General features: G+C 37.7%; 1 protein-coding gene across 1 annotated transcript in view; it reads left to right on the top strand.

The window, feature by feature from the left end:
* The window catches only part of Gprk2 (G protein-coupled receptor kinase 2), a 29,921-nt gene that overhangs the window by 11,659 nt on the left and 996 nt on the right, over positions 1–17,266 (top strand). Inside the window, exons 5-8 of the mRNA XM_064069634.1 lie at positions 13,127–13,432; positions 16,150–16,291; positions 16,344–16,696; positions 16,761–17,024. Of these exons, the coding sequence (XP_063925704.1) occupies positions 13,127–13,432; positions 16,150–16,291; positions 16,344–16,696; positions 16,761–17,024 (1,065 nt within the window). The remainder of the gene's footprint in view (positions 1–13,126; positions 13,433–16,149; positions 16,292–16,343; positions 16,697–16,760; positions 17,025–17,266) is intronic.

The following is a 17,266-nucleotide window of genomic DNA, read 5'->3' as shown; positions in this document are numbered from 1 at the left end:
ATATCTCATAAATTAACAAAATTTAAGTTTAAAAATATCACAGTAGCCGATATTATGAAAATTTGATTCCGTCTCTCTTGACACAATGATAAACGCAAGCGTTCCTTTTCTAAAAGCGTATACTATCGTAGTAAAAACATCCGTTCGTTCCTTTACATAAAGTCGAACTGACGCACAAGGATTCACTTTCACATTTCCTTTACGATAAAGCCTTTAACAAACGGATCCCTTATTAAAAGGTTAAGTTACAGAATTCGGGCCTTAGGACAGGAACACATTTTGGATTAGTAAGCGAGGTCCTAAACAATATCGGCAATCATGGAGTTACAAAATTTGTTATAAATTATAACATAATAGTGTTATATTTAGAGACATTACAAAATCGTTTTGTTAGTTTCAGTTTTTTCTTAAGATGAAATTTTTTGAAACATTGTAGTGAATAAAAGAGGTGGGGCGTGTTATTGTGAAGAACTTTTTTCATTTTTCATAATATTGCAACATTTTTTGCGCTCTCGAACTTCTTTACCTATTACACGTATACTTTCTAGCGTATTTAGTTTCACGTTTGTTTATACACTATATGGATTTTAAAATTGTAATTTAGAAAGGGATTGCTAAAATTTATGCAAAGTTTACAATAGGTGCTTTTATCAGTTTGGACCGGAGTTAAGACGAGGGATTAAGGCACTCCAGGTATCAGTGTAATTGGAGTTGATGATTGCCCAACCAGACTACTTCGCTATGGTTAACCTACCCTGAGTGACCCACCTAATAACCATTAATAAACCCTACAAGTTTATAAAGGTTAATATTCGCTGAAGCAGTTTATTCGTTTTCGCTGGACCCACGTTTACATTTGAATAACACAGCTTGCTAAAAATTTACGTTTAAAGCTTTTACTTACGATTTACCTTGACGGCATAGAAGTTTGTTTAAACATTTGAAAAAATATAAAGCTTTCGTTGTATTTATTTACACGAAAGTAATAAAAAATAAATGAAATGGAAAAGTCGAAACGAAAATAAGAACAAAGGTCATAAATACAGGCCAGAGGGAACGATTTAGGCATTTTATTTTTGTTTTTTGTATCAGTGTTTTCTAGTGTAGACCTTTGTGTCGAAATTTTGCCGTTTCGCAGCAGATTTTTAACTTTTAGATGACAGAAGTAAATATTTATGAGTTGTATAGCGTCAATTCAAAAATCCTTGACGTGATTGTCGTAGTTTCACACATAAAATCGACTATCACAATAAAATTCGTTACCCGAATGAAATTTTAATTGCGTGAAAGCCAAAATTGCTGAAAAGCAGAAGCACAGCAGCGTTAAAATGACAACGTCCCATTATTTCCGTAAAATAACAAACCATTTCTTTAAATAGCCCCAAGCAGGCTCGGTGGAAGCTACAACCCAAACTTAATGTAAATTGTAAGATGATAACTTTTGCTAATATAATTCTGCTTCACACAAAATTTAACCCAATTTGTACCGAGTTTCTAATTTAAGTAGACAGCAAGTTCGAAGACACTACGAATTATACGCGGCCTTTGAAAATGAAGTAATGGCTGCGAACATAATAACCTTCCATTTTCATATTTATCCATCAGCAAAATAAAATAACGAAGAAGTGGCGTAGGCGCAGGAAAACATAAACCGTAACCTCGTTAAAATCGAATTTCTGACATTCATAAAGCGAAGTAAAGTTTGCAAACGCGCTCCAGCGTTATTCGCTGTCACCTGTCTGTCACGTACACTCTGCATAGTTTGATAAAAGTGATCCCAACCCGAAAAGCGCCATTTTTAACTTCGCCCTCTTCGTACGACGCAGATCCGCTGAAAGTTTATCTTTAAAAAGGATTCACTCTTCCAGCCGTTCCAATTTTCCTCCCAGAATGTGATTATGTGGTTCGTTAATCAGCAAACGTCCGGAAAACGCAACACTTTATTCGTCACACATTCGTATGCTGAAATATTTAGCGTCCCAAAATCGATGAGCGCTCGCAGGGCTGGCCTCAACCCGCCGAAAAAAGGGAATATAGAATGCTTCTAACCGACAAGTCGTTCGTGTAAATAATAAATAACGAAGGATCTAATACGCGTCCCGGGAATTCGCAAATATGAACTCGTCTTTTTATTTTTGCAGTTTCGTCTGAAATTGTTAGATGCGTAATCTCGAAAGTCGTTTGGAGGCCGACCCTGTGGCGGCCTTTTGCGCCCCTATTTGCATATCGCCACAACAAAAGCCGTACCTGTTCGGTTCGAAGCATGTCGATCGTATGGAGTTAATTTTCCGCATGATGCTGTGCACCGACGTAGAAACATAAACTTGGCGTTTCGTGCCAGAGGAGCGTTCCAAATCGCTCTGGAAAAATAGCTGCAACTGTGGGGATAATAGCTGCGTCCGGGGATGTCCTTGCGAATTTTGACCTCGAAAATGTTTTGTTTTTATCGATTGACTTTGAAAATGCTCGAGGATTGAAACGGGATGGAGATAAGGTGGAGGACGATAAGGAGGAGCATGCAGTTGCGTCGTTATCATCTCGTACGAGGAAATTGACAAATATTTTTATTTTGGCTTTATGGCGGATTAGAGTGTCGCGGGAGATTTTTACTTTTATCTTCTCTTTTCAATTTCGCACTTTGGGAGATTCCGTGGAGCTATCCGAGGGGATTATGGGCGGAGAAAGTCGCAAGGATGGCGCAGGAATGTTAAATTCGTAATGGAATATTCTTTTACTTCATGTACGCGATGCAATAAAGTGAAAAATTAAACTACCACGTAGTTCTGATCTGGTGTAATGGCGTATAAACACGAAAAGTCTTTTAGGGAAAAGGGGTTATAACGAAATTCGCAGTGTGCGAAAAGGGCTGGAACGTTTCATGTTACGAGGCACGTTATGTTTGCACAGTTTTACGATATTGCAAATTTTGCTTTTAATCAATCATAAATTTTGTTAACACGAGTTTAAATGTTTCGATTATTGTTTATTAAAGCTTTTACGTAAAACGTAGCTTACGTAATGGGAATTTAATGGTCTAAAATTCGTATTTTTTGGTCTTGAAGTATAATTATTTAACAAACCCATTGGTAATTTAATAATCTCCTTGATAAGAAAAGTTTTTTTTTATATTAAGGGAGACTCCGATCGGCATTGTTTCATATTTCAATGAACCAATAAACTTCGTCTCTTTAATTATCCAGGTTTCACACAACCAACACGAAAATTTTTTTCTTTTGAGTAATTTAAAAAGTAATTATGTAGGATGCGGCAGATCTCCAAATTGTTCATAGGCCTCTAGCCAACATAAATAAAATTATCTCCGGTAATTACCGATGTGTTATTTTGTATTTTTATCGCTTTAGAACTTCACCGATTGTTATTTTATTTCCGTATTATTATGTTAAACAATTTCAACCTCAAAATGAAAAATGGATTTACAAGGCATCGGAAAATCAGTTTGCACCCAGAAAGTAAAATTCGTCAGGGTATTAATAATAAATTCCTACCTTCGTAAGTTTGAGTGATGCGTTGTAAAAGCTTTAATTGATCTGTTACACAGAGATCGAGGTAAAGCTTTTAACTGAAATCTATTATTAACCACTGGTTAAAAGTTGGCTGATGTAATTTAATGATTTATCAGTTTTATAGGGTAGTCGTTTAGAAAACTTGCATTTTCGTTGAGAACTTACGTGCTGACGATTTATCAACACAGCAACAGTAGAATAAAACATTTCTCGATTTTTGATTAAAACGCTCAGATGGTTCTTCAATGAGGGCGTAGCAATACATTTCGCCATATTCCTTGTGTACGTTTTCAAAACCGTTTCACTGGTGCACAAATTGATTTCGACCTCAAGTTCAATTTAAAGCAAGCAGTGGAACGAAAATAAAAGACAACCTTGTCGATATGCAGATGAGCTGGATTTCTTATGCTTCTAGAAAACTGCAAGTACGGAGTTGTCGTTATCGACCCATCTTGAGTAACAGGTAGTGCAGCACAGCCGTAAACAAATTGTGAAAGTATTTAAGCGTTGATTATCTGCACAAGCGGTTTATTTATGTTCGCTGGAGCCCCCATATTTCCGGAACCATATGAACACGTTGGAGATCTGCCGCATCCTCTCGCTCTACATAATTACCCTTTTAAATTACTCAAAAGAAAAAAACTTTTCGTGTTGGTTGTGTGAAACTGGATAATTAAAGAAACGAGGAATACCCGTATTTGTGCAAAAAGTAGCACTTCGTGCTTACACTGCGACCACAACCCTGCCACCACTCCCACTTACCGCGTACGAAAAATTCAAAACACCCACCCATAAACCTATCCGCAGCATCTGCCTGAAACTTTTAAAGGCGGTTTCTTAAGCACCAGCGTGCAAATCGCCCCTTTACTACCGTTCCAGTCAGCACATTATTTAATACCCCATGGCGGATATTGACGTGTGAAGCTAGTTATCACCACACAACCCATCTCCATTACAAAGCCGGCTGCAGCGTAATTTAAGACTATTTGGCATTGATAAACCACTGATTAATCTACCCATCTCCACCTGCCCGCGTCCTTGCAAGAGGGATTTTTCCGATATTATTCCGATAGAGCTTATTGAATAAACATGGAGCAAGTGGCTTTCATCGATGCGAAATTCCCTGAATACTCTCACGAATTTCATTTAATTTTACGACAGCCACGGGATAAACTCTAACAAATGACGGTGGAAAAACAGGGCGATTTTCCCCGATGTCATAAAATAGGGTTAACAGTGTTTTTGTTTTTTAAGTCGGAGGGACGTTGACGTGGGGATCGGGTGTTGTACCTGGCGGCTCCGCGTTGTGTAAAGTGTGATATAATCGCCGGAAAAATTGTTTATGACAGAACGGGTGCATTGGAGATAAATGTCAGATATATGGCAGAGGACAACGAACTGGAAATTATTTATTTTTATCGCATCTCACGCGGGATATGAAAGTTGGATTTGTGGACGTTTAGTAGACGCAGAAAGACGTCCAAGTAAAAAAAATAGTTGAAGATTATTTCGCCAGAACTCCCCTCACCCTTGAAGTACATATCCAGCTTTTTTGAAAATTTAAAATAGTAGGAATTTTCGGAGAAATGAAGCTGAAAGTAAATTTCTGAGCTTGACGTCTGCAAAAACTTCTTTCGATAATTTTCGACGGTGCTCGAACAAGGTCAAAAATTTAATAAAATCTCATATCGAAACATTGGGCGTTTGGAAAAGTTGCCTAAAAAGCTACCAAAAATTCTGGAATATATGTATATAGAACTCGACAAGTTATTTCAAAAAACATAGCTTGTTGATGGTCCCGGGCAAAGATTATGAAGGTATTCATTTTCAAAATAAAGTTTTTAAATATTTCTAAAAATTATCATATGCTATTTTGGCGATTCTGGAAAATTGGTAGAAATTTTCAAAGAGATGAAACTGAAAATAAATCCCGGAGGTCGACATCTGTAAAAAATTCTTTTGGATAATTTTCGACGGTGTTCGAAAAAAGTAAAAAATTCCATAAATTTCATACTGGAAAACTAAACTTTCGGAAAAATTGCCCAAAAGTCGACCAAAAATTCTCGACGAGGTAATTTGAAAAATATAACGCTTCTTAAGTTCATGTTTTTAAAATATTCAAAAAATATATTTCATATGGATAGATATATTTTGACAAGATAAATCAAAAAACGGTCTCGAATGAAGATTTTCGAGGTTTTAGAGAAACTTTCGTCCTGTGGTATTTACAGTATTTTTAATTAATTAAAGAACGATGCAGAAAAACAAATTGTTTGTTAATTATCATAATCGAGATACAAATGTTAATTAAGTTTGCCAGACAATAATTAGCCACAACTCGGGGGTTAATTTTTTTAATAACTGGGTCATTCCAAATAACACTTGAAGATTTAAATTAAGTTAGAGCAAAGAACAAAACCATAAATTGTTACAAAATTACGGTAACATTTAAAAAGTATCTCCAGTCTGCGGAAAAATCAAATTAATTTTTTTCGGATAAAAAAATGAAATGTTCACAATTTCGTTGCTCGGTTGCCTCAGTTACCTACGTTTGAAGCCCGCCCTAATAATGTGTACCCGTAATCGAACCTTTTATTCTGATAGTGGTCTTAATTAAATTTTAATTGTTTACAACTTACAAATGTACATTATAAAACGTTTATTCATAGTCAGGAGTACGCTCGCAGCTCATGAAATTTAATTAAGGCTTTAATTTGGAATTAGTAATACAGGGCTGTTTACATGCATTAACTAGCCTGCAACCACGCCAAAAGCAACGGGTAAATTCATTAGCGTGAGGGAGGTGGATTTAAAAGGAAGTTTTAAAGTTTTAAAACACGTAAATGGGTGTACGTTTTAGGATTAGTTGGATTTATTATAAAATATTATGGGCGGTAGAGCACCATCTTGTTGACTACATTATTTATAGAAATCTCGTAAAAAAACTAAAATAAATGCTCCGTTAGTATTAAATATCAATTACTTGTTGGGGGAAATAAATATTAAATTTTTTAAGCTCGTTAAACCCATAAAGTGCACATAAAAATCTTTGCGTTTGCGTTAGCGTTATACGTTTTAACACATATTCCTGCCGACCGGTTTCGAATATCAGTTCCATGAGTACAAGAAGTATGTTTTGTTAAACAAAAAAAATCCAACATATTTTGTTCCGCTAATTAGTTCTCGAAAAAAAGGCAACACAAACCTCCATGCCGCCGCGGGCCCCAAAAGCGACTCAAAAATCAGCAACATTTTCATGTTCAACCAAAACACGGCACTTTATTAGACCATTAATCATCCAGTTTGTAAATATTGTCAGAGAAAGATACAAGCTCGTATTCGCTGCAAATTGACATTTATAGAAATCAAACACATGCTTTCGTAAGGTCGGATTTCATCGGCGAATTTCTTCATTAAAAAAACTCCCAATTAAATCAACCAGTCGAGCATACATCCATAATTTTTTCCGCGCTCCCTCTCGAACAAACTTCTCTTCATCAAAATCAACACGAACTCCATCTTTTTGTCTCTCGGCAACCCTCTGCGCATTCATTAACACGATCTCAACAAAATCTGGCAATGTTAATCGTGACCCTTCCTACCCAAACAGACCCTCGAAGAGGAACTTTGCTTATCGCCGGAATTATGCGAAAATAGTGGAGCTAATTCAAAGGATAAATCTCGGCGATTTTTTCGCTCACACAAACTGCCTTATTTGGTCAGGCTAAAGTACTACATGATTAATGTTCCAATAATTATTAATACCTATAATATTCCGGACTGTCCGGTGCTGCTTTCAGCCTTGCTAACGACCGAGGGTGTGGCAGTGATTAAAATGTAACACCTTTGGTGATACTGAATCATACGAAATGGGCTTCTTCGGCCGGGTTTTGGCGAGAATGACTCAGAAGAGTTATTTGTTATTGCAAGAACCAAAATCGCGGGTTTTGTGTAGGCTTCAGCGCTTCAAAATGGTAGTTTTACGTAAAATAAAGTGCGTTCGAAAAATAGTTTGGCCCAATTTTTTTACTTGTTCTGTGTCGATGACTTCATAGTTAATAGGTCCATGTCGCGTGGTATTAATGGATTTTTTTCGTGTTACAACTGCGAGATGGCGTAATAGTTCATATGATTTATTATAATTTTATTGATATGCTTTTGAAGTGTTGCCACATACTAGACCGAGCGGTTGCTTTTCGCGCCAGTTTAGGTGATAATATTTTGAAAAACTATAATTAAAAATAGTACTAATTGCAGTAATTTAATAAAATTTCACCATTAATGTTCTGTTTCTTTCTGTACTAAAAGCGTTGGTTGGTGTATTGAAAAGAGACCGGAGATGGCTGCCGGCTCCCGTACACATTTCCTCGTAATCATAATGTAAAAGCCCACAGGGATCGACATTTGCGTGAATAAAATCGCGTCGTACTATTTATAGTTTTTTTTCAGCAGAGGACGTTGAATCCACAAAGTCGACCATTTCTTTTACCGTTTTTAGAAAACTGCGTAACTGGGGAATTTTCTCTTCTATCGATCTTAATAATAATTCTAGACTTATTTTATCTTCCAGGAAACAAAGTTGAAATTGTTGCTTCAGATGTGTTTTCATAATGTCGACGCAACGACTTAAAGGTCGTCAATAACACAGTTTCGATTGTTTGTATTAAGTAGTTTTAATAATTGACGTTTTGTGTATGATTCTTCAAAGTACAATCATTTTCGTGAAATTTCGCCTGATTTGTTTTGTCGAGAGTGGCACTAGGCTTATTCATCACAATAACAATATCGTGTGGTAATTTTCCAAAGACGTTGGCGGTCATATCGTGATCAATTTTCTCAAGACGATTACATACTTAATAAAATATTCACAGACGATGCTCTTATTGTATGATTATCACGCTTTTCTCTAGCATCGAACACCTGGCAAGATTTCGACGTTTCATCGTTACGACGTAGCTTTATTAAAACACTTATTTTTCTCGTTGTGTTGCATAAGCATTCAACTGAATTTTTATAAAGAAAGCTGATGCGAGCCACCCGTAGTGAGCGAAGCTCGGGTTTATGCATACATAAGACAATTAAACCTTTTGTTTAATTTTCGTAAAATAATGTGCGAAATTATTCATCAAACCGGCTCTTCTAATTTTAAAATAATTGTTTGTTAACGGCTTCACCCGGTCGGACTCGTTAACAAAGCGTTTTTTAAATCCAAAGTGCATTCAATTCGCAGTTCCCACAGTACGTAAAATAATTTATTCATTAAACACAACAATATTCCGTCGTTTCTACAAATGAGCTCATTTTGTTCATTTACTTTATCTGAATTTAAATACGTGAAGTAATTTCTGGTTACTTGTTTTACTGGAAGTTAAACAAACCCTTTACAAAGTTTTTTAATTTTTGGGTTTGAATATTTAAAGATTCATTTTGCTAAGATTGTTTGCAAAAATGTGTGAAATTATTTTCATGTGACGAACAAAATCATCGCTGAAAAGTAAATATTTCCAAGAAATCGTGTTCATAATTGGCATTCATTTATGTATTAATAATACAGGAATAATTGGAATGGAAATGGTGAATTTCCCGGAACTCTATCAGATGCATTCGAATCGGCAAATACATTAATGAAACTGCTGCTATTGAAGCCTGAATGCATTTATGAACCGATTTAACGAGTTTAATGGAGTTTAAATTTTTTCTGACATTAACTCAAATTTCGTGTTAACGGGGATTTTCAAGTTAAGTACGCTCCTGTGGAAACAATGAAGTAAATACTTAAATCAGTTTTTGTTGTAATTTGTAATTCCCGAGGTTAATGTCTCGAAGTTAATATTATTATCGCATTGTACATAAATTATGGCGAAAATGTTTAATAAATAAAGAACTTAATGGAACATAGAATAACATCAGACTCCTTACACAAATTATAAATAATTTAGAAGGCTTAGCGAAATGCTGTAAACCGCGAAGAGCTTTCGCAAGAAATATAAACGAGAAACTTTTGTATTCGCCGCTGGAGAAAATATAAATATAATCAGGGGCGGCTGGGGCCACCTGTAAAAATAGTAGTCGTGGTACATCAAAACGCGGCTTCCGAATTTCTACTACTTCAAAAACAAAACAAAATCAATCCCCGAGATTCTTTCACCTACTTCAACAACAAACTAAATGGGATCCCCGAAATTCTTGCAAACTACTTCAAAAACGGGCACAAGGGGTCTTTCCAACTACTTCAAAAACAATACAAAAGGGGCCCTGAGATTCTTTCGAACTAATTCAAAAACCAGACACAAGGGGTCCCCGAAATCCTTTCAAATTACTTCAGAAACAAAACAGTAGGGGTCCCCGAAATTCTTTCAAACCACTTCAACAACATAACAAAAGAGGTCCTGGAGATTCTTCCAAACGACTTTAAAAATCAGACACAAAAGGTCCCCGAGATTCTTCCAAACTACTTAAAAAAAAAGTCAAATTTCGGCCTCTCAGGGGCGTTCTAAATTTTTCCCGCGCTGGTTCAGCAGGTCCCTCTCCTAAATATTACCATTAAAAAAAATCTCCGAACAGTTATTTCCAGTGCAAAAATTTTACATTGAAATAGGCACCATTAAAAAACTTTAGTCGACTTGAAAACCTCTAAATGAGTAAATATAATTTGCGACTGAAGTCCTAACTCAAGTACAAAAGTCTCGCTTTCGCCGTACTTAGATATCCAGTAATGATTTTTAATTGTCGTGTTTCTGTGTTAAGGTCCTTTTACTGTTTCGTAGATAATTTGCTAATTAATGTTTATTCTTTTATCAAACCGTCACTTTATGACGCTCGAGACATTGTATTTTATTGAAAGGTTATTATTAACAGTAATAAAATGGCAATTACAGCGATCATATCAAGTGTCAAAATTTACTGATAAAACTGACATCGCAATTATAAATATTTAAATCGTAATATTTGTGTTAATTAAAAATGAAATCGTTTAAAAATGCTGCCGAGTATCACTCGTGGTCGTAAACAATCTATTAAAATTTGTATATTTTCACTAGAACGCGAAATTTGAAAAAATCCGAAAGTAACGTTGGAAAGTTATGATCGATTCGGCGGTAAAAATGAGAACGCAAAAAATGCGTAAACCTTGATGGTGAAGTCGAAAACAGCCAAAACACTCCGAAGCGGTAATCACTAGCCGACCTTGACACTGTCACTGATCTTTACCATTTATTACCACTATTATTATAACGATGACACACCAACATATCTTTATTTAATTTATTTAAAAAGTATGCATACAATTATGTTGACGTTTACGGCGTTTAAAAATGAATCGGCAACTGACGTCCAATTTAAACATGAATAAATAAATCGTTTTATTATCAACACATCGGCGTACATTTGTAATTGTAAATGCAATGAAACATTGTATTTATTAAACACTCCTCTATAATTTTGTCGTAGTTTTGAAGACCAATTCGCTCTCGCATGCTGTTGTCGCGTGCTCGACTAGGGGAGTTTAATATAAATTGGACGATTCATGTTTTTCATTTTGATTCAAGGATTAGCAACGCGTTCGATGCATACAAATGTGGTGCAAAATCAATAATCGATGATTGGGTCAATGAGAATTTATGGCGCATATCCGGTTTGGGGCTTATTAAAATTTGTTGCTGCACTCCATCATCGAAAATTTCATTACGTTGAAAGAGAAAAGCGAGGAATGTGAGGAGCAAAAATTCGATGAACCGATATGAATAAGTAAGTGTGTAGAAAATAAAATGCCAATCGTTTAAAGGAGAAGCGGCGGTGATAATAGAAATGATGGAGCATAAACAATTGGGGTTCAGTGATAAGTTCAAGGTTGGGATAATGGAAGCGGTATTGTTAATAAAGTGATGTACGGCGAACGTTGTTTATTGAGACTTCTGTAGTGAAAGGGAATTCATCTAAGTAAATATTAACAGGTTTGAAAAAAACCCGAGTAAATACTTCTGGTAGGATTACACAAGATGAGCTACCAAAGCAAAATGTCGAAGTAAAACGTCGTCCGACCATAAGGCGCCGTTAAATCTAACGTCTACATTGTCTCGAGTATTCTACATGAAGAGCCATCTCGCAAATAGAAACTCGCAATGCAAATCAGAGTGTAAGTTTTGGTTTTGATGTCGGTCCCTAATGCCACCAGCAAAAAGCTTCAGAGTTATACCCGAGCAGATTACTATGCGGTGTATTAGCGTAATGGTGCCTTTTACCTTTTTCCCCCAACATTAAACGACATTACGCTGCTACAAGAGAATGAACTTTTACTTTTCTTCGTGGTTAGAACTGATAAACGGCGCAGATTGTGAACCATCTACTGCTACGTCTACGTCATAATTGTGGAATACCGAGCCGTGTGAATAAACTCTGTGTTTTGCGTGCACGCACAAAACCCATTTATTATCTCAATTTGTTTCAGGAAGTACTGATAAAAAATTATCTTGGCTGAATGTCTAGCAAAATTGAGACGCGCACAAACCGTGCCATAAATACGAATTTCTGTGCAACCGTCAAAAAGCGCTTTGTCGGACGGGCGAAATGTATTTTTTAATAAAGGTCTTATGGAGTCGAGGCGGTGCCGAGGCCCTACATCTTCCGGGGCCGAAGAATCCGAACTGTCCTATTTTTTCCTCGGCTTAATGTAGCGAAGTCTTGGGAAACATTGTAGTCCATAAAATTATAACAGTAATTTTCTGCGTCGTCAATTCTCATTTACAATTTTTGAGGGAATTTCATGATAAAGCAAATGCTCGAAGTCACTTACGTAGATTATCAAGATGTTACAAAATATCGTCCGTTGAAGCCAATATTCAAATGTATTCAAGCAAATTATAATAAATCTTTGACGTGTTTACTATTCTGTGTAATAATTTACGAAAAACTACAGAATACGGTTATATGTAAGAGAAACAATTACGAATGTCTCTGCAGATAAACTAGATAGCGTCTCTTGTACTAAAGTAACCGACGAAATATTTTCAACGTGCTTCAAAGTAACAAAACATCTTGTCAAGTGGTGTTTGACGCAAAAAATGTGGAGTGATTGGCACAGGATTTTTTCAGCGGAAGGATGAGACGAGATTCTGTCGTCCGAGCAACGTTTTAAATGTTTTTTTAAGATACATTTACATAGAAAATCCAGGGCTTCAGAGTGCGGGATCCATCAATCTATACAACTGAAATTCCACCGAGACGTTGAGGAATGTAAAGCAATAAACCTCGTCTTTTGTGTGGAGGACCTGGTCATCCTGGACGCTGCAAAACTATAGATTTCGCAGCTTAGGTTGAGTTTCGTGTCTCTGAACATCCCCGGAGGTTTATTGCTTATATCCTTTAACATCCTTCTGAATATTTCAGTCACGACAAAACAAGAATCTGAGAATCAAATTGTGGTCACCGAGTAAATGCTCAGGCTTGTTTTATTTAGTCTTTCGCCAGTCAAGATAACTTTTATTTCAGCGGACATAAAGCACGAGCCGAGAACGAGTAAAAGCTTACATGTTCCCTCCTCGAATAAACCCTGAAACCCGATCCCTTATTTTCTCAAGTGTTTAACCAATCTCGTCTTGTTTTAGGTGAGAGCGACCGGAAAGATGTACGCGTGCAAGAAACTCGAGAAGAAGCGGATAAAAAAGCGAAAAGGCGAAGCGATGGTCCTCATCGAGAAGCAGATATTACAGAAGATCAATTCGAGATTCGTCGTAAATCTTGCCTACGCGTACGAAACGAAAGACGCCCTGTGTTTGGTATTGACGATAATGAATGGCGGCGATTTGAAGTTCCACATTTACAATATGGGCGGCGAGCCGGGCCTGGATATTGCGAGGGCACGATTTTACGCCGCAGAGGTCGTGTGCGGGCTCGACCATTTGCATCAGCAGGTTTGTATTAGGGGTTTGTTCGGTGGTTTTGACGGATTCTGCGATAAATGCAGAACGGCCACATGGAAAAGCGAAAGAGAGTCTGCATTAGCAGAACCGTCATTCAACATAAACCGATAACGCCGGAGCGAGGCCTTATTAGAAAAGGGGTTAACAAAGGCACAAAGCGGCGGGCTTCAAAAAGCAAGGGCCAATCGCGCTTATCCAGAAGTCTTAAAAGCGGGAGCTCCGCTCCAACAAACCGCCGCCTAGTTAATTTTATCCGATGTATATCAAATCGGCGTGCCACCTTCAAGCTCAAAGCAGTGGCGTTTATCGAAAATCGATGTCGACTATTTTAAATAACACGGTTTGTCGCTTGATCGGAAGCTGTCAAACCCCGAGGTCGGCGAAAATCGCGACATCGAAATCGATCCGGAACCGGCTACGCCACGGAGAGTAAACTCGACGAAAATAGACAGGTTAAATAAATAGCCCTTATCAAATAAACTGGCAAGTGATGAGATTGAGCGACGAGATCCGTGATTTTATATTTTTTTTTAGTTTCGATATCGCTGTAAACTAATTATAAGTTGGGGAGTGATGAAAGCTGGAAGGTTGGGTACTTTGTTTTAATTTGGGCTTTATGCGAAAGAACTCGACTAGAAAATTGTAATTTGATTTTAGGACGCAAATAAGATGTTAAACTATGTAAATAATTGGATTAAAATGGAGAGTCGACGCCGGATCGTCTAAATGATTTTGGGTAATGGATGGTTAGAGTGAAGTTCTCATTTTTCAAACAGGCTATTTTGTAAAGTTTGGCGGAAATTTGCATCGGGGGTGGCGGTTTTTATAGGTTGCGTTCGGAGTTTTAGTCGTTTGAAGTGAAGATATCACCGCCTATGTGATAGATGCGATTTTTTAATTTTATAAATTGTGTCATTACGTCGAGCCTTTTTCGTATGTGGTCCTGTTAACTTAGTACCCATTGATGGTTTTTCAGTCAATTAAAAAATTTGGTAACTATGGTATTATATTTTAAAAAGAAAATTAATGATATCACGACATCGACCACAATAGCACCCAACTGTAAATTTATGTCACCTCTAATCGATATTTTTTCCATTGTTAATTGTTTTGCTTGTTGCTCAAAGTAATTAAACAAATTGAATTGGGTTGGCTAATATCCAACGTATTGATTAACTCGTAAGACTTATGGGAGCCTAATTGTTGTTGACGTAAGTAAAGACAATGAAAGCTGTATTAGACACTCGTCGTGGCTGTTGTGTAAGTTTTGTGCGATTAATTTTGTCTTTCGTTTTCCTTACAAAGTTCTGTGCCTTTTTGGATTCATCTATTTTTGTGTCTAAAAATAGCAGCATTTGCGTATAAAATTAATAGTAAACAGTACTGGGAAGATGGCGTTTTGATTGGTTTAGCTGCGTGTGGCTCCGCCTCTTTTAAACGACATCTAACTGCTCGCCCTGCCACAATATATCCAACTTTGAAAAGGCATTCAAGATCAAGAAACAAGGTCACTTTTTGCAGGTTGTGTCGGAATTACTTGGCTTTCTTTCAAAATCCTTCAAAGGATAAGGTTGTATTAAATTAGGCATCGCTGTCTAGAATTCGTAAACGGAAATGTGATTTTTTAAACCACATTGTCTGATACGTGACGGTCATTCCGGCCGAATGTAAAGAAAGGATGTCACAGTTATCACCGCAGTTAACAAATCACTCCCATTTTTTCTCCCAAATCAGCACAAACAGGAAAACAGAACGTCATGATAAGAACTAGTTAAAAGAGCCACAAATCACTCTAGTCAATTTTTCTCCCACTTAAAAATGCCGAAGTGATTGTTCCAGTCTCTCTGCCACCCATCATCTCTTCCGATACACTTGGAATTGAATTTTCTCCTCGCTCTCTCAAGTAATAGCCATGGTTGCTCCCAGCTTGGTTTCTTTTTATTACCCTTATTGATTTTTCCCGAGCGGAAGGTCGTTCAAGATTAACACACGACAAAATGTAAACCGCATTGGAAATAATTTCTTTGGGAAGATAAGAAGACCTTGGTTCTGTAATAGAACGGAGACCTCCTAATTCCCAATCCGGCTGCGTCATCTCGACTAACAGCAGGCTTGGGAATTTTGCGGTTTCAATTAGGGCCAATAAATTTCTTAGTTGTGCCGATAGAGCAACGCCCGAATTTCTACTTTTCGCGTTTTGGGTTTTTCATTTGACGAATTCTCGACCTGACCAAACAAACAACGAAACAACGCCAGATAAGATGTTGTTTGCGGTCTCGTTAAGTCCGGAGTTTATCGCTTCCAGGGTCGTGCGGTGGATGTGCAAATTTTACTGCATGTGAAAATGGAGGGTTTAAATGGAAATTTCGCAGCTAGGGAAATATGCGAGGCGAATTTATGCTCGCTTTTTTGCTCCTCGCTACTGGTTATCTAGGGAACGAGGTATTAATTTTTGATTTTTTATTTTTAGAGCTCGGTGTAGATTTTTAGGGACAATGGGGCCGCATAGAAGCGGTATCCTTTATTAAATAAATGGTTATCGTTGCGTGTGTTCGTCGTTAACCCCCAAAATATTCATAATCGACATCGTTACAATAGTCTGCTCCTGTTCATGCAAACAATTATATGCCACTTTTCCCACCGAAACTAACCCAAACAAGTCCCTAAAGAAAATTTTGCTTCTGAAATGAGCGCCGTTCCTTTTCCAGGGCATTGTATATAGAGACTGTAAACCCGAGAACATTCTCCTAGACGACGCAGGTCATGTAAGGATCTCAGACTTAGGCTTAGCAGTAGACATCCCTGAAGGTGAATTCGTTAGAGGTAGAGTCGGCACCGTAGGTTACATGGGTAAGCCACCACCTTCTCGAAACCCATCGATGGTTCACTTTTCCCGTTCCAGCACCCGAAGTCATAGATAATGAACGCTACACATTCAGTCCAGACTGGTTTAGTTTCGGTTGTTTACTATACGAAATGATCGAGGGTCAAGCGCCCTTCAGGGCCCGAAAGGAGAAAGTCAAGCGCGAGGAGGTCGACAGAAGGGTGAAGTCCGACCAGGAAAAGTACTCATCTAAGTTTAGTGAAGATGCCAAATCTTTGTGCCAACAGTTGTTAGCCAAGGGTCCGACGCAGAGGTTGGGCGGGAAGGCCGGAAGGCATGGAGCTGGGATAGTCAAACAGCACCCGTTTTTCCAGAGCATGAACTGGAGGCGGCTGGAAGCGGGGATGGTGGAGCCGCCATTTGTGCCAGATGTAAGCCTTGCAACGACTTTTTTGACTTTTGAAAAAAAAACCGGCTTGTTTTTTCGTTTTACAGCCTCACGCCGTCTACGCAAAGGACGTCCTAGACATCGAACAATTCTCCACCGTTAAAGGTGTAAACATCGACGAAAGCGACGCTTCCTTCTACAGCAAATTCAACAGTGGTTGTGTTTCCATACCGTGGCAGTCAGAAATGTTAGAAACAGACTGTTTTAGACAATTGAATGTGTTCGGTGCGAACGGAACTAGAACCAGTGACCTGATACTCCAACCTGCCACCACAACCGAAAACGAAGGTTGCTTTCCTTTCCGTCGAAAGGTACACGCATTTTTTAACGAATTTGGTACCTCAGCGCGGAATTCAAACCCAGTTAGCTCAAGCTATCTTTGAATTCAGGTCTTCGATTGTCCGTTTTGGCATGGGTGTCCTTGGTTTGAACTCCAGCAGGGTCACTTTTTACTTTCGGAAGGGGAGTGTTGTGATAAGCCTCCCATTTCCGTTTGTTTGTCTGTTGGCGATTTTATTAGAGATAATTTTCGGAAACTACTGAACTGAACAGT

Source organism: Zophobas morio, unplaced genomic scaffold (assembly GCF_036711695.1).
Source record: "Zophobas morio isolate AGI-343-1 ecotype UQ-CSIRO unplaced genomic scaffold, CSIRO_AGI_Zmor_V1 ptg000004l, whole genome shotgun sequence".
NCBI lineage: Eukaryota > Metazoa > Arthropoda > Insecta > Coleoptera > Tenebrionidae > Zophobas > Zophobas morio.
The sequence above is the reverse complement of the archived record's forward strand: the minus strand, read 5'-3'. Positions and strand labels throughout refer to the sequence as shown.